General features: G+C 30.5%; 1 protein-coding gene across 2 annotated transcripts in view; it reads right to left on the bottom strand.

Annotated features, from left to right (window-relative positions):
* Positions 1-1362: 1362 nt before the first annotated feature.
* LOC117175246 (putative zinc metalloproteinase C607.06c) overlaps positions 1363-21953 on the bottom strand; it is an 82349-nt gene continuing 61758 nt past the window's right edge. The window contains exons 1-5 of one of the 2 annotated variants that reach the window (XM_033364933.1): positions 18728-18806; positions 12758-13147; positions 9667-10101; positions 6972-7600; positions 1363-2094 (exon numbers count right to left, since the gene is read on the bottom strand). In XM_033364933.1, the coding sequence (XP_033220824.1) occupies positions 1884-2094; positions 6972-7600; positions 9667-10101; positions 12758-13147; positions 18728-18730 (1668 nt within the window). In that variant the 5' untranslated portion in view covers positions 18731-18806 and the 3' untranslated portion in view covers positions 1363-1883. Of the gene's footprint in view, positions 2095-6971; positions 7601-9666; positions 10102-12757; positions 13148-18727; positions 18807-21953 lie in introns of those variants that run through there. The other variant, XM_033364932.1, reaches the window with a different exon arrangement.

The following is a 21953-nucleotide window of genomic DNA, read 5'->3' as shown; positions in this document are numbered from 1 at the left end:
ATCCAGATTCGTGTCCAGAAACGTGCCCACGATCCTCCGAGGATCCAGGTTCGTGTCCAGAGACATGTCCATGATCCTCATAGGATCCAAAAACATGTCCAGGATCCCCCGAGGATTCAAAAAAATGTTCAACATATTCCACGGATACAGTTTCGTGTCCAGAAACATGTTCAGGATCCTCCGATGTTGCAGGTTCTCATTCAGAAACATCTTTTATGGAAAATAAGTATTAGTGTGTATCGAATCCAGTAATTTTTCGCGAAAAAGTATTAAAGTTTCAACAGAGGATCCAGATTCGTGCACAATAAAATATCTAGGATCCTCCGAGGATCCAGCTTCTTATCCAGAAACATGTCGAGGATCCTCTGAGAATCCAGTCTCTTGTCCATAAACATGTCGAGGATCCTCCGAGAATCCAGGTTTTTATCCAGAAACATGTCCAGGATCCTTCGATGATCCAGGTTCGTGTACAGAAACATGTCCAGGATCCTTCGAGGATCAAGAAACATGTACAGGATCCTTCGAGAATCGAAAGGCATTTTCAGCATCCTCCGGGGATCCAATTTAGTGCTCAGAAACATGTCCAGGATCATCTAAGCATCCAGAAACATATCCAGGATCATCCGTGGAGCCAAAAACATGTTCAGGATCCTCCGAAGATCCATCAACATGTTCAGGATCCTTCTAAGATCCATAAACATGTCTAAGATCCTCCGTGGATCCAGAAACATGTCTAAGATCGTACGAGAATTCAGTAACATGTTCAGGATCTTCCGAGGATTCCGAAACATGCCCGGGATCCTCCGAGGATCAAGAAACATATCTAAGATCCTACGGGGATCCAGAAACATGTTCAGAATACTCCGAGCTCCCAGAAACATGTCTGGGATCATACGAGGATCCAGAATCATGTTCAGGATCCTTTGAGGATACAGAAACATGTCCAGGATCCTACAAGAACCCAGAAACAAGTTCAGAATACTTCGAGTATGCAGAAACATGTCCAGGATCCTCCGAGGATCAAGAAACACGTCTAGGATCATACGCGGATCCAGAAACATGTTCAGGATCCTCCGAGAATCCAGAAACATGTCCAGGATTCTACGAGGATCCAGAAACATGTTCACGATACTCAGAGGATCCAGAAACATGTCTAGGAACGTACGAGGATCCATAAACATATCCAGGATCCTCGGAGGATCAAGAAACATATCTAGGATCATACGCGGATCCAGAAACATGTTCAGGATACTCAGAGGATCCAAAAACATGTCTAGGAACGTACTAGGATCCATAAACATGTTCAGGATCGTACGATGATACAGAAAAATGTCCAGGATCATACAAGGACCCAGAAACATGTTCAGAATACTTCAAACATCCAGAAACATGTTCAGAATACTCCGAGCACCCAGAAACATGCCCAGGATCCTACGAGGATCCAGAAACATGTCCAGAATCCTCCGAGGATCAAGAAACATGCCCAGGATCCTCCGAGGATCAAGAAACATGCCCAGGATCCTACGAGGATCCAGAAACATGTTCAGGGTCCTCCGCGGATCCAGAAACATGCTCAGGATCCTACGAGGATCCAGAAACATGTTCTCGATACTCCGAGGTTCCAGAAACATGTCCAGGATCCTCCGAGGACCCTGCACAGGAATTTTCAGCTGGGGAATTTATATTTTCGCTAATGGAAGACTTTGTATTCGGTAATCTTTAAAATTTGGAACTTAGGATTCAAGAACGCATGTTTAAAATTGTTTTGAATTTAAAAAGTGAATAATTATTCACGTGTGCTTTAGCAGTAATAAAATGGATTGAGGTAGTGTTGAAAACTTACTCCCAAGTTTCTCGTTCTGTAAAAAATTCTCCATTTAGCATTAGAAGGCAGTCGGAAGTGGATGTTTAAGTACGTTTCCGGAAGAATCTTCAGCAACAAGAATTAAAGCTGCTGAGCTGTGAGGCGAAGGTGGAACTAGGGCTTCTGATGGTGGACGTGGTCCAGGAAACTGTCGAGATGATACCACCATTCCTCCAGAAGATTCTCTCAGTTCCATCACTCGAATTCGATGCCGAGAACGTACCAAGTTTCTGAAAATTTAATTATTTTTTTTTATATTAAAACATCTCCTACAAAACGGTATTTTTACAGTAAATGAAAAATGACCACTTTTTTCTATTAGATTCAAAATACCTCTAGAATAAAAAATTTGCTTGAAAATCAATGATTTTTGTTAAAAATTAATCTTTTTGGTTAAAGATTAATTTCTTCGATTTGAAATTATCATCTTAAATTTCAAATAAGTTTTCTCAACAGAAAATTGAACGATTCCATTTTTTATCATTTTTTTTTTCGTTAAAATGTAATTTTCATCCCTTATGGAAAACAAGTATTGGTAAGTATTGGATCTAATACTTTTTTCGCGAATAAGTATTGGAAATATAATACTTTTTCGCGAAAAAAGTACTAGATCCAATACTTACCAATACTTCTTTTTCATAAGGGATAGTTGAAAATTAATTTTTTGTGGCTAATTTCATTATTATTATTATTATTAGATTAAAAATTCATTTATTTTGTTAAAAACTAACCTTTTTTGTTTCAAAATTTATTATTTCGGTTGAAAATTTAGTTATTTTATAAAAAATTATCTATTTCTTTGAAATGAATTAAATTGAAACGAATTTTTTCGACTGAAAATTTAACTATTCCATGTTTCGTTTAACCTTTATCTTCTTCAGTTGAAAATTGAGCTATTTGGTAAAAATTCCTGCATATTTTTTAAACTTTGTTTCTTGTGGTAGAATAATAATCTTCTTGGTGACTAATTTACCTTTTTGGTAGAAAATTCATTTCTTTCGTTGAAAATTTAACTACTAGTTTGGTAATTCGTTAAAAAGTTCAAAATTCGGTAAAAAAAATCATGTATTTTATTAAAAATAAATATTTTTTGGTAAAAAATTAATATCTTTCATTGAAAATTAATTTCTTTGATTGATAATTAGTTTTTAGGGTTACATATTTGCGGGCTGAAACCCGTATGGTTTCTGTCGGGTGTCCCCACCCGTCCGGCGTATCCTCTTCAAAGGAGGGGAAGTTAGGGAAAGAGGGAGGGGAAGGGATGAAGAAATGTCTATAAGATTGACCCTTCGTTCCGATTTATATAAATATATATTTTCAAGATTAATCTGAAAAGATATGAAGTAAAAAGAAAAGTTTAAGTCTAACTACTTTAAAGAAATTTCCAATAAGATTAACACATATTCGAGTTTAAAAAATATATAAATGAATATAAATTAAAAATAGCAGGCAACAAGATTTAAAAAAATAAATAAAAATTGTTCAAGAATATAGGCTCTTTTGTTGGAAATTTGCCTTTTGATTGAAAATTTAACTTTTGGGTTGTAAATGCCTTATGCTGAGAATGGTATTGTTTACAATTCAATTTTTTTGTTGAAATTTATTATTATTATTTTGAAGAACTGTATTCTAATCAATTAACATTTATGGCTTAGAAATTCTCTTATTTGGTTTGAAAAGGCAACAGTTTTTGGTCGAAGTTAAATCTTTTTGTTTGAAAATTCATCTATTTGATTCAAAATTAGTCTTTCTTGGTTTAAAATGATATCCTTTGTTAAAAATTGATATTTTCGAGTTTAAATGTAAAATATTTTAGAAACTTGAAGCGTCTCATGTTGAAATTAATATTTTGTATTTATTAATTTTATTTTAAAATAGAAAAGAAGGGTCCCAAGTCCGCATCGTTGGTTATGCCGTCACCCTCTCGTTTCTCAGAGATGGAGCGCGTGTTGGCTAACTATATTGTCCTATATCAGTTTAGACAGACATGGGCGTAATTTACGCTGAGAATTGACACTTTAGTTTTTGCTTGACAGTTTTCGCTTTTGAAGCAGATACTGGTGTGTAAATATTTTTTTTTTAAGTTCAATCGGTTAATATTATTTTGTATCGAGAAAATTCAGTTGAATCAAATTAATATTTCATTTCAAATAAATGATGCATTTATTTTATTTCCAATGATATTTGTACCTGCGCATTGTACATGCGCAAATGTCAAACTTCACGGTTCACTGGACTTTGTCGTCGACCTTGCAGTCAGGCAGGTTATGTGAGCGTCAAGTTGTGGTGTACGAGTCATGCTCTGGCAGTAGAAAATTGCATCGAAATCTATAATATCTGTATTACATATATTCTTCGTGTCTATTTGAGCCTGTATTACTTTGCGTGCCACGAATTGTGTTGAAACTGGTAAGTAAAGAGGTAAACAGAGGTATGACCGACACCTTAAAAAATAGTTTTAGAAGAAGGAAAATATTAATGTACACTCTAAAAAATACGTTTTAAAATTGCACTTCAAAGTGTAAATTTACACACATAAAATGTCACTTTAAATGCGTTAAAATTATAGGTTAGAAAGAAAATTTCCACACGTTGTGTAGAATGACGTCTCTTACAGGTGTAATTCTATGACTGCATGAATTCATACGACGTGTTGAACATCACTACCATGATCACGATCACTACGTTTAGAGTGTGTAAAAAAAGGACTCACGCTGTACATAGTAAAATTCCCCAGACTGGTAAAATTACCGACCGCGCATAAATTTCTATTTTATAACAAAAATTTCTCCACTTTATAGTGATTTTAGATTCGTCCGTATAATATTCAACATTTGTGTCATTTTCGCCATGGAGCTTTTTTTCGCTCTTTTGTTCGTGTGTTATAAACGAACATACATTCAGTTTGCAAACTTTGTTGCTCACTTTCAGCGAAATCATAAATGCGAGTGACTGTTTTTAAATTATATACTTTATACCATGCATGCTGGGTCGACTCCCATGGGCGCGTTTGACCACTTATAGCGACACTAGCGCAATCTACAAGGAGGTGGCAAACTAAAGCGTATCCATGTGTTCGTGCACGTAAATATGTATATTATTTGAATGTGTTGCATGAATTAAAACTGGAGAAAATAAACGAATTAATTCAAAATTACACAAATTTAAGACAAATAATGTGTAAATACTGTTTCCTCTACCATTTTTCAGCATAAATTTGTATAATTTTGCAATAATTCTCCAATAAATGAAGAAATACATAACATATGAAATGTAACCTTTTTGCAACATTTTATTATTCACATTATAATAGAGAAGTGAAATCAGTGACATCCTGGCACAGCACAAACATTTCAATTTATTTAACTTTGTTTATTTTTCAATGCCCTTATTTCACTGATTTCAGTTCATACGGCGAGACACAACTTTTTTGAACTTAGAAAAATTTGAAGTTTGCTAAAAAAACCATAACCTCAACGAACACTAGAATGGCGGCGCCAAGATATTTTAAGAAAATATTACCCCCACTTATGCCCCTACAGTAGAGCCATCTACAAGGAGGTGGATAACTACAAAAGTATATGTGATCACACGCGCCCATGGGAGTCGACCCAGTCTGATACCATATAAGCTTGCGTAATCATAAATATATTCTTAATATGATCTTAATGATTCAGGTATTTGAGGTTAGGTTGATATTTTCCACTTTTCGTTGTTTTATGTAACGTCACATATTAAATTTCAGTTCAGTTGAGAATTTTACACTTTTGCTCAATTTTAGACATTTCTATACTAATTTCACATCGTTGCGTGTGAGTCCACTTTTAACATACGTTTAGTGTACTAAAATTCCACAACCTTTTTTTAACAGTGTATATACTTCTTGTTTGGTAACTAAGATGAATTCATCTGAAAGGGCACCTTTTTCTGTTTTCAGACAGTATCGACTAATATAATTATTGTTTGCCAAAAAATTGTTAGAATTATTTAAAAATAGTTTATTCAAATCCAGTGAACGACAAGATCTTTCCAGTAAAAGACACACTACGTTTGGGTGACACATATGAGGTGTGTTCAAAAAATAAGGTGACTTTATGGTTTTCTCAAAAAATATTCATCTATTCCTCAATATTTATATCGTCCCCTTTAAAGTAATCCCCCTCAGATATAATACACTGGTGCCAACGCTTTTTCCAATCATCAAAGCACTTCTGATGATCATTTTGTGGTTTAGCATTGAGTTCTTTCAGCGATACAGTTTTTATCTCCTCAATCGTTGAAAATCGATGTCCTTTTATGGGTCTCTTCTGTTTTGGGAAAAGAAAAAAGTCACTGGGGGCCAAACCCGGTGAATATGGAGGCTGAGGCATGACTGCGGTACTGTTTTTGGTAAGAAAATCTTTCACAAGCAACGATGAATGAGCAGGTGCATTATCGTGATGCTTGAACGTTTTCATTTGTTGTTGACGCGCTGGGACGTCCAGGGCGAGGTTCGTCTTCGACATCCTCTCGGTCTTCTTGGAACAGCTTGTACCACTTATACACATTTTTCTTACTCAGAGTAGACTCACCGTATGCAACTGTCAAAATTTCAAGAGTTTTAGAGCACTGGATTCCATTTTTCACATAAAATTTAATGCAAACTCTTTGCTACATTTTTTTCGAAAGAAGAAAATCGCCGAGCACACAAAACCCTTCTAACCTTTTACGCCTCTGCCAGAAAAACAACACGAGCTATATAGTCAAAACTGTGAACATATGATCGTGACGAATTTACCAACACAACAAAACAAAAAATTAAAAATTTGAATGTACGTAGCCAGCGAAAATTGAAAAGTCACCTTACTTTTTGAACACACCTCGTATGTCACGCATACGCGGACACATCTGTTTGGTGACACGCGTGCCGGTTTACTCTCACTCGTGCGTGCACCGTGCGCGCATTATGTTATCTGGGCAGGATCACTCTCCCCTATTTATCCCCCTATATTAGTGAAAATCGCCCTATTCCCCCTGTATTGAGACCATTTTTGGCTGTGAAGTTCTAGACATCTAAAACTTCATTAAAAAAATTCAAAAAACTAAAGTCGAAGGAAAACAAACTCACCTTTTCGGATCATATTCGATCTCACCAGAATCTCGATGAGAAATCCTCTCATTGCAATCATTAAACCATCGATGATAAGCCAGCAAAGTTGCACACGATGTTGTCCAGAATGTTCTATCAGGCAGACATCCTAGAGGTTCAAAATTGGCCTGAAGAAGGGTCTTCGAAAAAGATCTATTCAATTCTGGACTCGCTGGTGCAGACAATCTGCCAGGAATTGGAGTTGAAAAATTCCCCTGATCTGATAACTGGGAAACAAAAGGTCTTGCCGAATTTTCAGAGTGCAATCGGCCTCTTCTGGGGCTAGCCAGGAAGCTAGGCTGATCCTGTATCGTAACTGTGACGTTGAGTTGACGACTGAGGGCTACAGTCGTGTGCTGAGGGTCTCTTCTGATCGGATTTCTATTAGAATCGATTCCAGCAGCTCCTACAAAAACTCGGTCCACGTTGTCAAAACCCCGACCCATAATTCCTTCTCGAGTGTGTCCCAGGTCGAATGTGTGACCTAGTTCGTGGAGAACGGAACCTAGGGTTGTGGCTAAACAGCCTCCATGGGTTCCTCGATAGTTACTGTCGTCCATGAGATGTTCAGGGTCAATTGTTGTTGCATCGAGGAACCTTGATAGTACCTAGATCAAAAAGTCAGAAATCAGATTCAATTTTTAAATTAGGAGCCATCCACAAATTGCATGAGGTGCTTTTCTGACATTTTTTAATCCCCCGCCAAAATTATACAGAAATTAAGAGTGTGCTAATAACAAAGAAATCTCATCAACGTACAATTTTACAAGTTTTTAGGTTTAGAATTCATCTTGTGGTTAAACATTTTTTTATTTGGATGAAAATTTAATTATTTAGTTAAAAAGTCATTCTTTTTAGTTGAGAATTGAGTTTTTTGTTAGAAATTTATATTTTCGGTTTGAAAATTCAACTGCTTTGTAGAAAATTAATCTATTTTGGTTGAAGATCGACTGTTTTTGGTTTAAAGTTAAAATATTTTTTGGAAGAAATATCAACTATTATATTTTACGTTGAGAATTATTGTTATTTGATTTTTAAATTAGGAGTCATTTACAAATTGCATGAGTCGTTTTTCTTGAAAATTTAATATTTAGGAAAAAATCTTTTTTATTTATTGACGGAACAGCTTTTCTTCGTTCAAAATTCGACTCTTTTGATGTAAATTTGCCTCTTCCTCTCAAAAATTAATTGTTTACAATAGAAATTAATAATTTGGTCAAAAATTCTGCCGCATTTTTTTTTCTTAGAAAATTCACTTTTTTGGATAATTTTATCTGTTTTTGGCTTAAAATTAAAATCGAGTTTGTTTAAATATCAAAATTTTATGGCGACAATGAATATTTTGTTATTGAAAATGGATCTATGCAATTTAAAGTGGAACTACTTTGTGAAAAATTAATTCTTTTGGTAGATTGATTGTTTTAGATGAAAATAATTCTTGTTTTCCTGGTTAAAAATTTAATTCTTCAGTTGAAAATTTTTTTTCTCGTAAATTAGACTGTTCAAATCTATTGTTAATAATAATTGTTAAAAATTTAAATAATCCATGAAAATTAAAACTTTACTGAGAATATCAAATATTGTCTTTTATGTTGAGAACTCATCTTTTTTGGTAAAAAAATATCTTCGAATGAAAATTTAACTATTTTGTTGAAGAGTTTTCTTTATTTGTTTGTAAATTAAATTTTAAACTTAAAATTTAACCTTTTTATTTTTGATTAAAAACCTATCGTTTTTAGTTCAAAGATCAACTATTTGGTTAAAAATTCATCTTTTCGATTAAAAATTGAACTATTTGTAGAAAATTCATTTTGTTTGGTTGAAAAAGAATTTTATCAACTGAAAATGGAACTAGTCTATTTTAAGTTAAACTTTTATATTTTTTAGTTAAAAATTTGGCCACTAGATTGACAATTCATTTTATTTGGTTAGAAATTAATTTTCTTAACTGAAAATTAAACGATGTTATTTCGATAAAAAGTGTGGATGTTTTTAAATAAAGTTTTAAAAACTGATTGTTTTCAGTTGTAACTCGTATTTTTTGATAGAAAAGTCATATTTTTTGTTGAAAGTTGATTGAATTGGTTGAAATTTTAATCATTCTTTTTTTTTTGTTAAAAATTAATGTTTTTAATAAAAAATTTACTTTTCCATTTATGGTTGAAAATTGTTCTTTTTCAATTGGAAATCGAACTACTTGGTGGCATAGTTATCTCTTTGGTTAGAAATTTAACTATTTTGTAGAAAATTCTTTTCCTTTTTTTTGCTCTTATGTTTTTTTTTCAACATCAGGTTTTCATTTTAACGTAAAACTTCCCTCACGAAAGTTTCGGATAGAAATTCATTACGAAATATTTCGAAATTTGTTACCAAAACAATCCATTTCAAATCATCAAAAAATTAATCCCAATGAATCCGAATTTATCAGAGTCCGGATTTAATTACACTCAACTCCCGATATAAGTACGGTTTCGGGCATGGCTTGCAGTGACCTTCAACATAAATGGGGGAATACCAAACGTAAACAGTCAGGGCAACATGTTGGGAGTTGAGTGTATTGGAACAAGGTTGAAAACTTTTTTTCGGATTGGTTCAGATACAGATTAAGGAATACTTCGAATGTTTTCGAGCTGGTTCAGATAGGATTTCTACCTAAAACTTTCGCCAGATTTACCTGAGCCATGCAAGTGGGCCAAGTATGGAGACACGCAGATCCAAAAAGAGCTAATCCACCTCCACCTAGAGCAGCATGACCTTGAGTTCTTGCTAAAGTGTCTTCATGAGTCCTAGGGTGTGGAGCTCCTCTATATCTGGTGCAGGAAAGAAAGGCCAAATATTTTCGATCTTTGGATGCGAGAGGACCAGTCATCAGTTCTCGACCAATCACTTCCCAGAGTTCTCTTTGTGTCATCTGCCTAGCTCGATCAACATCTAATGCACTGTGCATCACCAGACACTCTGGACCATCAAGGTCTCTTTCTAGTTGGAATGTTTTTCTCCCATGGCCAGCTTCCTTCAATTTTTCAGCTGTTAGGCATTGCAGAAGACGAGCTCCTAGACCGATTCTTGTAGCTGCACTTTCTGGAGAACAGTCCTCTCCTCTGGGTCCCTGCATTTCAAATTGGTTTAAAAAGTTTTGATAACATTGTGGCTTTATTGAAACATTTTTATCAGGCCTCGCACCCCTCAGCTGAAAATTCTTGTACGGGAATCTCGGGGGGTCCTGGACACGACCCTGCACAGGTAACCTTGAAGGTTCCTGTGAAGAAATTTGGCGAATGAAACTGTACATGATGTTGCCATGGAACCTACACCGAGAAAGGAGCTTGTGAATGATCGATTATAGGTTTCTGTACAGGTTCCTTTGCGAAGTAAATTGAGGCAAGGTTTACTTTACAGAAACGCGTACAGGATTCTTTACGGAATGCCGTTGTGAAAACTCATATCGCTCACAGATATAAAGTTGCTTTCCTTTTATTCTCTTGAAGATCGAACTGGCTATCGAGAGAGCCATGAGAGTATCGAACCTTCACGGATTAGTTCCTGTGCAGGTTCACGTATAGAATTCTTAGCAAGTACCCGTACATGAGCCCGAATCTCAAATCACTCTGTGAAGTAGCCTGTACAGGATCATTCAGTGATTAGCTTGAATATAGGTTCGTTTGCAGGATCATGAAAAGTTTTCATCGTTCAAAACCTGTCCAGGAACCTTCAAGATTACCTGTACAGGTTCCTGTATAAGAATTTTCAGCTGGGTTCGGATGAAATCAGACTCGGCTAAACTCGACTGCGTTCGGATGGAGTCGGTTGTTCGTTTGTCCCAAGAGTTCCAAGAACTAGTTCACTTTTATCGACCGAGCAAGGTACCAACATCAGGTACTCACTCTCGGTCGGTAATTCGGATTTTAGGTAAATTCCTACTTGAAAGTTAGGACTAAGTCGATACTGGTAGAAGTCTTTACTTTATCGACAAAACAGAAACGTGAGATTCCCCTGTTTCTACAAGTCCCACTCTGGGATTCCCCTAACAGTTGGATGTAAGATAGTGGTGAGTGAGTTCATGCGAAACTTTTTTGAAATTCGAATAATTTTAAAAGATATTTAGATGTTTTATACGTTTTTAAAATAATTACACATTTAAAAAGATTAGACATTTGTTTTAATCAAATGTAGATTTTTGAAGGTCTCGAAAAAATGTAGAAGCTTTTTAAAATTACTGAAAGATTTCAAGAGAGTAACGACATTTTCTCGAGGTTTTGGTGACCATTTTTAATGATTTTGTGTTTTGAAAAATTTCAAAAGTTTTTAAAACATTATGAAAGATTTCTAACATGTTCGAAAAAAATTTGGAAGATCTTAAGGCAAATTTTTTTTATTTTAAAATATTTTTCAATACTTGAAGAAAAATCTGAGTCATTTTAAAAGATAGTTTAAGAGGTGAATGAGACGAGGGGTAATAGGAAAAGTGAAGAAAAATTTACAGAGCGGAGGTAGGGAAAAGTAGGACTGGAGAACTAGTGAAAGTCAGTGGTAATGAGTGGCGGGAATGTAGGAAAAGTTGAAAGAAAAGAGGTAAAGCGATGTATGAAAATGAGCGCAAATAAGGGATGAAGAAGTAATGGTAGTGAGGGGAAATAAAGAAAGGTAAGTAGGGAAAGTGAGGAGAATTAATGAGGTGAGCAGAAGTATAAACATGAAAGAGGTGAAGTAGGCAAATGAGGAGCAGTAGGGAAAATCAAAGGTAGGATAAGTACTGTAAGTAAGGGTTGAGTAGAGGTCAAAAGTTTTTCAAAAATTTCTCACAATATTAGTTTAAAAGATATTAAGAAGTTTTAGAACTTCTAAGAGATTATAAATATTTTAAGACTTGAAAGGCTTTCCAAAAATATTTGATAAAATCCTCTTAAATAAAACAATTTCCTAGATTATTTTTAGATATACCTGAAATCTTTAAAAGCATTTTTTTTAATTTTCTTAAAACTTGTAGGAATATTTATATAACTGCATACGACTATCGGATCAATAGGGGTGAGTCAGATAAAGAAAAAATTTGTAATAAAAAAGCTTTTGCTTCAATTAATAGCATTTTAAAGTATATTCTATATAAATAGCCTATATATTTAAAATATATAGGCTACTTTTATTACTTTTACTACGCAACCCTGACTATAACTTTTTCTAGGAAGGGGTAATTAGGGGAGTGGGAGTAAGGGAAGTGAGAGACGGGGTGAAATGAGGGAAAATAAGGAGAGGAGAGGTACAGGAGGTTATAGGAAATTAGTGTAAATGCGAGAATGGCTAGTAGAGGGAAAATAAGAAGAGAGGAAGTAGGGGGAGTTGATCAGATATGAGGGAAGAGGGAGAGTGGGATAATGCGTAAAGGGAAAGTGAGGCGAAATAATGGAGATAGGGCGTATATGGTGGGAGGTGATGATAGGGAAAATAGGGAGAGCGAAGGAAAATTAGGGAGGTAAAGTAAAGAAAGTGAGCGTAATTAAAGGAAAGTAGGAAAAATGATTAGAAATGAAGGAGAGTAGAGAAGAGGAAGTGCTGGGGCAGGGAAGTACAGAAATTGGAGTGTTAGATAGGGGAAGGAGAAGAGAAAGAAGTTAAGGAAGGTAGGGGCGCAGGGTGCAGTGGTAGGAGAAGTAGGAGAAGGTAGGATGAGAAGGGGACGGAAATTATGACAGGGGGAGGTTTATTGGAGGGGGATTTTGAACGGTTCAATTAACGTATTTTTAAGATAACAATTTTTTTTATTGTACCTGGAAGTATCCATCGTGGCCCGAACAGATGACATAAACCGGAGTGACTCGTAATCTAGTTGTTCTAGGTTCATGAACCAAAGTGAATCTCGTTTTGGCTCCACCAGCTTCCAATTCTAATTCGTTGGTTCCTCGTACTAATTCTACGAGAATTCGAAATTCGCCATTTATTATTGGCCATTCTGTATTTGTATTCTTTCGACCTCGAACTGTGATATAAGAGCAGGAAACCGGTGCGCGTCCTCGAAGGAGAGCAAGGCTGTAAGTAAGAATTTCACCCTCGACGAAATTTTTTACTAAAATCTGATCCTGGCTGTCACTTCTTCGAAAAAATCCGCCATAATGATTGTGGTGGTGATGATTGTCTGTCAACACTGAATCTGCCAACACCTGTGAATGTAAAATTCTTTATTTAATTTAAAGGAAAAATAATATTGAGGTTTCCATTGAATTGAAAAGTAAATCCTAATACAGTGGATGGTTGGACTTTTAATAACTCAAAATTTTCCACAAACAAATTAAAAAACTGGGTTGGAGGACCCCCAAATTATTTTTAAAAATTCTGCCAAAAGATGAATTAAAAATAAACAAACTGGGATAATTTAAATAAAATAAACATTTTCTTAACAAGAACCGACTTCTAGGGCCCCAAAATATTTTCTTATGTCCTTTTAAATATATTTGAATTTATTTCATCCATCTAGAATTTTACAAAAATAAATAAATTATGAATAGAACTTCCTTTGGTGATTTTTTTTAACAGCTTTAAAAAAACTTTAGTCGGCGTCAGCTTAATATTTCAGTAAATAGAGCAACCTTTTCAGTTGCTCCCTCGGGTGCAATGCAGGGTGAATTGAGTAAATGGACTTCAGCCAATTTTAGATGATGATCAAATTATTCACTGCACTTTTTACTAAAATAATCACGTTTCGTAAAATAGTTAAAATTAATATACACTTTTTCTGAGCAATATTTTCGAAAGAAAATATAATAAATAAAATATGAGATAAATTAAAAAAAATCACAAACAGTACACTCCTTAAAAATAATGTCAAGCAGAGAAGATACTTGAAAGTAATTTGAAAGTAATTGTTAATGTTATAAATAAATGTACATTTAAATCTATTTCACGCTCTAAATACTTTTTTCCTTTAACAAAATTGATAAAAAACTTGTCGGCAATAAATATTATGTTTAATTTTTGAATACCTAATATCGATTGTTATTTCTTTATATATATTTGATAAACAAATACACATTTTCGTAAATTTTAAACTAGCAAATAAGGTTTATTGAACCGAATCAAGTTTAAATTACTTAACTAAATTAAATTAAATTAACTAACAATAATTTTTTATTTTCTAAAGAAATTTACAACTTGACTACTTCTCAACAAATTCATGTATTTTTTTATGAAATAAAGTGCAAATCACTGTGAAAAAATACATTTTTTAGATATAAAAACATTCTTTAGATAAGAAAAATTTGGTCCTAAAGCCAAATTTTTTTAAGGAGACTGACCATTTTTTTGTCGTTTACTTCGGTCGAATAAAACTTTAATTTATATTTTTAATCATCTTGTTTTCATATATAAAAAAATTATTAAATTTTTAAATTAGTAGTTTATGCATCCAAGAGCTTTAATAAATAATAATTTTAATTCATAAAATTTTATTTTTCAAATTAGAAATAAATTTAGTTTAACAATAAAAATGTTTAAACTATGGAAAACTGTATATAACTTTATTATTTAAAACTTAATAATTATTAATGATTTAATTAAATATAAATATAATATTTTGTTTATAATAATAAACAACTTTTAAATTTTGATAATATTAATAATAATATTGATTACGAGAGTGTCAGGCGACATTTTTATATTTTCTCAAATAAATTTTATAAGAAAATAAAAAGACAAAGTAAAGATTGACAAAACCAAATAAAAAGTAAAATTTAAGTTGTTTGAACAATTAGAAGCACATTTTTGAAAAGTGATGAAATCGCTGATTTTTTGGTAAAATTTGTTATAAAAAAAAAACAATTGCGGCTTATTGATAAAAAATACGAGAAAGGCATATGATTAAGTTAGAGTTAATTTTGTTAAGAATAAAGAAATATTCATGTTGAAAATTGACGAAAATTTAAATTTGTTTATAAAATTTATTTAGTTAAATAATTCATAATTTTAACTGATAAAGTTTCTTGATAAATAATGTCCTTTCTGAATCATTAGCATCCGAATTAGTAAAAAACTACAACTATTTGTTAAAAAGTATACAAGTTGTGAATTTATTTAAAAAATGGTTTATAAAATGAGAAATTTTTGTTTATTGACGAAATATCGTTTGAGAAGGATTTTTCCAAGTTATTTAGAGTTAATTCCACGAAAAAAAAACACGAAATTTGTCGATTATTCTAAAAAAACACGAAATCAGTAAAGATACTCTTTACAAATAATATTCAGCAAGCTATAATACTAAACAAAAACGTTATTTTTGTATTAATAAATTAATGAGCGAAAGTGCTACTTCAAGTTTAAAAATACTTAGAAACTTAATTTTTCATTTTTTCTTTGGGATGTACGAAAAAAACGTTTAGTTACCATTTGTTACATCGAAAGTAATTGTTATTGTAATAAATAAATTTAATGAACAAATTCATATTTTAGACCCTTCACGTTCTAAACATTGAGTTTATGTCATTAAATTGGTCAAAAATTTGTGTGAGAATAAAAAATATGTACGATTTTTAATACATGATAGCAAATTGTTTAAATATATTTTATAAACATATTTGTTAAACAAATACAGAAATTCGTCAATTTTCATGTGATTGACTTCGTTTTTTCAATGGAATCAATTTTTAATTATTTACAAAAATTCCTTCGCTTATGATACTTTATCAACCAATATTTATTGTTAACTTTATAAACATTTATATAAACAATTGCAAAAATGGTCTATTGTCAACAAATGCATGCCCTATTTGATCAAAATCGACTTTTAGTTACTTAGAAAAAACCTTATTTATTACAAGATTATGACAGGCAACAATGTTTCTTATTTATTTCAATACATTTTATAAAAAAATACACACTTTCCTCAATTTGCAATTGGAACTTGAGTTTTTTCAATAAATGGACCTTATCAGGAGATTTTTATCAGACAATATTTTTATTAATTTAAATAAATATAAACAAATACATAAATTTTACAGCAATATATGTAAATTATTATTAATAATGTAAATAAATGTTTTCAACAAAACAAAAAAGATTAATTTTCCAAGTAAAATTATAAATTTTGAACAACGTATTTGACGTTTCAACTAAAAAGTTTTCAATTAAAATGAAAAACAGTTGAATTTATCTAAAAATATCAAATTTTTTACTGAATTGTTGAATTTTCAAAACCAAAAAGACGATTTTTTTATAAAACAGCTAAATTTTTCAACCAACAATATGGATTAAAAAAAAAAGTTCTTTTTTAACCAACAAAAAAAAAATTTCGAACAAAACCATCAAATTATCAACCAAAGAGATGAATCTTCATCCAACAAATATTTTTCAGTCAAGAAATAAAAGAAATTTTCGACCAAATTGTTGAGTTTACCAGCAAAAAAAAATTATTTTCTACGAAAACGTTGAACTTTTAACTCGAAAATATAAATAAAAAAAACGTATTTTCCACAAAATAGTTAAAATTATCAACCAAAATGATGAATCTTCAGCCAATAAAGATTTTTCATTCAAGAAGTAAAAGCAATTTTATCCAAATTGTTGAATTTTGAAGCCAAATTTTTATTTTTATTTATTTAAATACATCTTATAAACAAATAAATATTTTCATTAATTTGCGACCGACGTATTTCGTTCTTTTTAAACGGAATTTACTCTATATAATTAAATAAATCCTTCCATTATGATAATTTATCAAAGAAGAATTTTTAATTTCATTAACAATTTTATAAACAAATTCTCATCTTGAGTTTTTGTCAAGAAATGGACCTGATTAGGAGATTTTTGTCAGGCAATATTTTTTATTTATTTCAATAAATATGAAAAATACCTAAATTTTACACAAATGAAAATTATTATTAAATTATTATTATGACTGTAAATAAGTGTGGATAAATATAAATAAATGCAAATAAAAGTTTAAAAAATCAAATTCTCAACCAGAGATGAATTTTTAACTAAAACGATGAGTCTTAAAAAAAATTAATTTTGAACAAAAGAATTGTTGTTCTAATCCAAAGAAGAATTTTCAGTCGTAATAATTTAAAAAATGTCAACAATTTCTAACCGAAAATATAAATTTTTAACAAAAGAGATGAATTTTCGAAATAAAATTATGAATATTGAACAAGTACAATGAATTTTTAACAAAGTAGTTGAAGTTTCAACCAAAAAAGTTATTAATTTCAATAAAAAACAGTTGAATTTATCTAGAAATAACAAATTTTCGACTTAATTATTGAATTTTTAAGCCAAAAAGCCGATTATTTTAAAAAGGAGTTAAATTTTCAGCCCAAAAGTATGAATTTAAAAAAAAGTTAAATTTTGAACCAACAATTTTAACAAAATCATCAAATTATCAATGAAAGAGATGAACCTCAACCCAAGAAATATTTTTCTGTCAAGAAAGAAAAAAAATTTCAACCAATTTCAACTAACGAATAGTTTCTGAAAAAGTTAAACTTTTAACTAGAAAATATAAATTAAAAAATAATGATAACCGAATTTTCCAGAAAATAGTTAAATTATCAACTAAAATAATGAATTTTTAACCAAGCGATTTTGTAGTAAAAAAAAGAAAACAAATTTTACTTAAATTGTTGAATTTTAAACCTAAATTTTATTTAATATTTATTTTAATATATTTTATAAACAAATAAATATGTTTGTCAATTTGAAGCCGGCGTATTTCATTTTTTTTAACAGAATTAACTATAAATAATTAAAAAATCCTTCCCTTATGATACTTTATCAAAGCATAATTTTTTATTTTATTCACAATTTTGTAAACAAATTCTAAACTTGAGTGTTTGTCAATCAATCGATTTCCCATTTGTACGAAATCACCGATGGCGATTTTGTCGACTTTCACGCGACAATATTTTCTATTCACTTAAATAAATATAAACAAGTACATATTTTTGTCAATTTTCAACCAGCATATTTTTTTCAACCAAATCAATTTCAAATAACTTGCAAATATCCTTTTTTGGTGAATTTATTTATAACATTGACAATTACTTTGGATTTTTAGAAAAATCGTAACCAATCATTGTTTTAGGTACATTTCCAACAAAAATAAATATATATATTTTTTAATTATCAGCGACTGAATATTATATGTGACAAGAATTTTTCTGATTTCATGATTTTTTATATAAATATAAGTTGTTGCAAAAAATTGGATTGTTTATTTTTAAAAAATGGTTTATTTTGTTGTTAAATCAAAAATAATTTTAAAAATTAGTGCTGGCAAATATTTTTGAATTTAGTTAACTTTTATTTTAAAAAAAAATCAATTCGAGTCAAAATTTAAGCTCTGGACTAATCAGTGAAAAAAACTTTTTTTGCCTCGCTGTGTGGCAGATATAACGGATCCTACTGCGTAAATTTTACGTGACTGGATTAGTGAATATTGTGTACATATTCTTGAATACACTTCAAAATCTATTCCATAATTTCGATTAAATTAAAGAAAGAAGATTCAATCCATTTTCACGATCAAAATATAACAGTAACAGTATAGATAGAATCAGTAGTAACTGCACGTATCAGTAAGACACGACTTTGGCGTAGAGCGTACTGCATAATCACACACAAACGATTAGGAATCCGTAAGGCTACGGACATGACATGGTCGGGTTTCAAAGCTTCCTTTATCACTTTCACTTTTTCTTTTTCTCTCTCGAAATTTTGTCTGAATGGCAATTTAGAAAAGCACATGAATTTACCATTTTGCGTCAGATTGGATGTGAGTCACGATTTTAGATTTAAGGAGAAAAAGACCACCTTGGCCAGCCCAGCCGGCTCCGTGCATGCCGAGAGGGAGACTGTAGCGCCTTTCCAGAGACGGCGAGATTTGGTACTAATTCGTCATTCGCGCAGGTTGACGCGCACCCGCACCCACTCCCTAACACTTTGATCAATCTCGTGAATAGATGTGAATGTATGTTATTTCAGATGATATATTGATGTACACCCTCAGAAAGAGGGGGGGGGGAATCTCGATTTTTTTAAAATATGTATAGGGTGGCTCGAAAAAAGTGGTCTCTGAAAGTCTCAAGTTCTAAAAGTTTCTACTAGATTCTGAATAATGGATTAACTTTTAGTTATAAATAATTAAATTATATAAAAAATGGATTAATTTCTTTTTCTTAACTAATCTCCTTTTTCCTTAAACTACTAGACAGATTTTTAACAAAAAACTTAATTTCAAGAAGAAAATGAACGAATTTTCAATAAAATAGTTAAATTAATAACCAAAGAGATATATTTTCAAGGATAAAAGATTTTTCATTCAAGAAAGCAACAGAATTTTAATTAAATTGTCAAATTTAAAAAAAGAAAATTTTCTACAAACGAATAGAATTTTTAACAAAAAAGTTTATTTTCAACCAACAAAAAAAAGCATTTTTAACGAAATAGTTAAATTATCAACCAAAAGAAAAATCTTAGTCAAGAAAGATTTTTCAGCCTGGAAAGAAAAAATATTGTTGAATTTGTAAGCTAAAAAGACGAACTAAATAATTGAATTATTTTTATAAAATATTTAAATTTTTAACCCAAAGAGACGAATTTTTTAAAAAAGTAGTTAAATTTTTAATAAAAGAAGATAGATCCCTGACAAAAAATGAAATATTTCATATCTCAGTCAAAGAATATTTAAATTTTAAATAAAAAACAGTTTAATTCATTTATAAATAACGAATTTTTAACAAAATAATTGATTATTTTACCAAGTCGTTGAATTTTCAAAGAAAAAGATGAATTTTTAACCAACTAGATGAATTTTCTACTGAAATGATAATTCTTAAAAAAAAAATTTTTCAACAAAAAAGTTTATTTTCAACAAAATAGTGAAATTATGAAAAAATTTTCAATCAAGGAAGAAAGAAAAAAAAACTACAATTAAATTGTTGAATTTTTAAGCAAACAAAAGGAGTGTTTTACAAACGAGTTACATTTTCAACCCAAAAATAATAATTTTTAACAAAAATTTTACTTTTCAACAAAAAAAAAAAGAAATTTCAGCAATATCTTCAAATTATTAACCAAAGGGATGAATCTTCACCGAAAAAGATTTTTCATTAAAAAAAGAAAACAAATTTCAATCAAATTGTTGAATTTTTAAGCTGAAAATACAAATTTTCTGCAAAAAACTATATTTTTTAATTCGAAAATATAACTTTATAACAAATATGTTGATTTTTAATCAAATAATTAATTTTTCTATCAAAATATTAAATTTTTTAACACAAAAAGACAAATTTCTAATAAAATGATGAGCCTTAAACAAAAAAATGAATTTCCAACAAAATAGCTGTTTTTTCAACTAAAAAAAAAAGTACAGTCAAGACAAAAAGACAAATTTTCCACAAAAGAGTTAAAGTTTCAAACCAAAAATATTAATGTTCAACAAAAAACGTAATTTAAAAAGAAAATACTAAAAATGTCAACCAAAGAGATAAATCTTCAACCAAGAGAAATTTTTCAGGGAAGAAGAAAAGCCAATTTGAATTTGCTTTTTAACCCGAATATATGTATTTTTAACAACAATTTCAATTTTAAACAAACACCAAAAAAGAGCTTTCAACAAAATAGTCAAATTAGCAACCCAAGAGATAAATTATTTTTAACTACAATAATGAATCTACAAAAAAATAAATTTTCAATCAAATAGTTGTTTTATCCACCAAAAAATAATTTTCAGTTAAGCATACAAAAAAATGTTAACCAAATTGTTCATTTTTAAAGACAAAAAGCCAAATTTGCTACAAAAAAGCTGAATTTTAACCCGAAAATATAAAATTTTAACAAATAATTTAATTCTTACACGTATAATTAAACTTAAAAACTAAAATTATGAATTTTTATTGAAATCAATGAATTTTTAGCAAAGCAGTTTAAATTTCAAGTAAAAAAGAAAAATTCTTAACAAAAAATATAATAGTTGATATTTTAACCAAAAAATCTTTCAATTTGAAATAAAAAACAGATGAATTTATCCAAACATGAAGAATCATCATAGATAAATCTTTAGCCAAGAAAGATTTTTCATTAGAAAAAAAAATAATTTTAATTAAATTGGTAAATTTTTAAGCCAAGAAGAGGAATTTTACACAAATTAGTTAAATTTGTCAACCCAGAAATTATGAATTTCAAAAAAAAAATCTTAAACAAAATAGGCAAATTGTTAACCAAAGAGGTTTATTTTCAGCCAAAAACTAACTTTTATTAAAAGAAGAATGAGTTTTTAACAAAAAAGTTAAATTATCAATCAAAGAGATGTGTCTTTAACCAAGAAAGATTTTTCAATCAAGAAAAAAAAACAAATTTCAACCTAATTGTTAGATTTTCAAGCAAATAAAAAGAATTTTTTGAAAAAAAGTTAAATTTTGAACTCGAAAATATGTATTTTCAATAAAAATTTAATTTTTAAGTAACAAAAAAGAAAACAATTGTTAATAAAATCATCAAATTATCTACCAAAAAGATGAGTCTTCATCCAAGAAAGATTTTTCAGTAAAGAAAGAACACAAATTTCAACCAAATTGTTAAATTTTCAAGCAAAAAGGTTGAATTTTTAACTTTCTTCATTTAATATACTCAGAAAGATTTGTTTAAGGGCATGTGACACAGCTAAATACCTATATTACCGACCACAGTTTTTCAGTTCACTGAATGTTTTTTTGAACCTCAGAACTTTTTTTGTAAATAAAATATCGAGCTGAAACTTTGGGAAATGTATTAGAGTACAATAAAGTACGTTTAGGTACTGCATTTTGGTAGGAACTTCACCGAAAATTATTTCATCTTTTTTCTGAACCTCACCATTTTTGGAACGTTCCAACTTTTTTTATACATAAAATATCGGTCTCCAACTTTGAGAAATGCAAAAGCCGAAAGAAAACTACGTTTAAGTACAAAGCTTAATAATAAAAGATGTAAAAAAATATA

The sequence above is a fragment of the Belonocnema kinseyi genome, chromosome 6 (genome assembly GCF_010883055.1).
Source record: "Belonocnema kinseyi isolate 2016_QV_RU_SX_M_011 chromosome 6, B_treatae_v1, whole genome shotgun sequence".
NCBI lineage: Eukaryota > Metazoa > Arthropoda > Insecta > Hymenoptera > Cynipidae > Belonocnema > Belonocnema kinseyi.
This window is presented reverse-complemented; position numbering and strand designations above follow the sequence as displayed.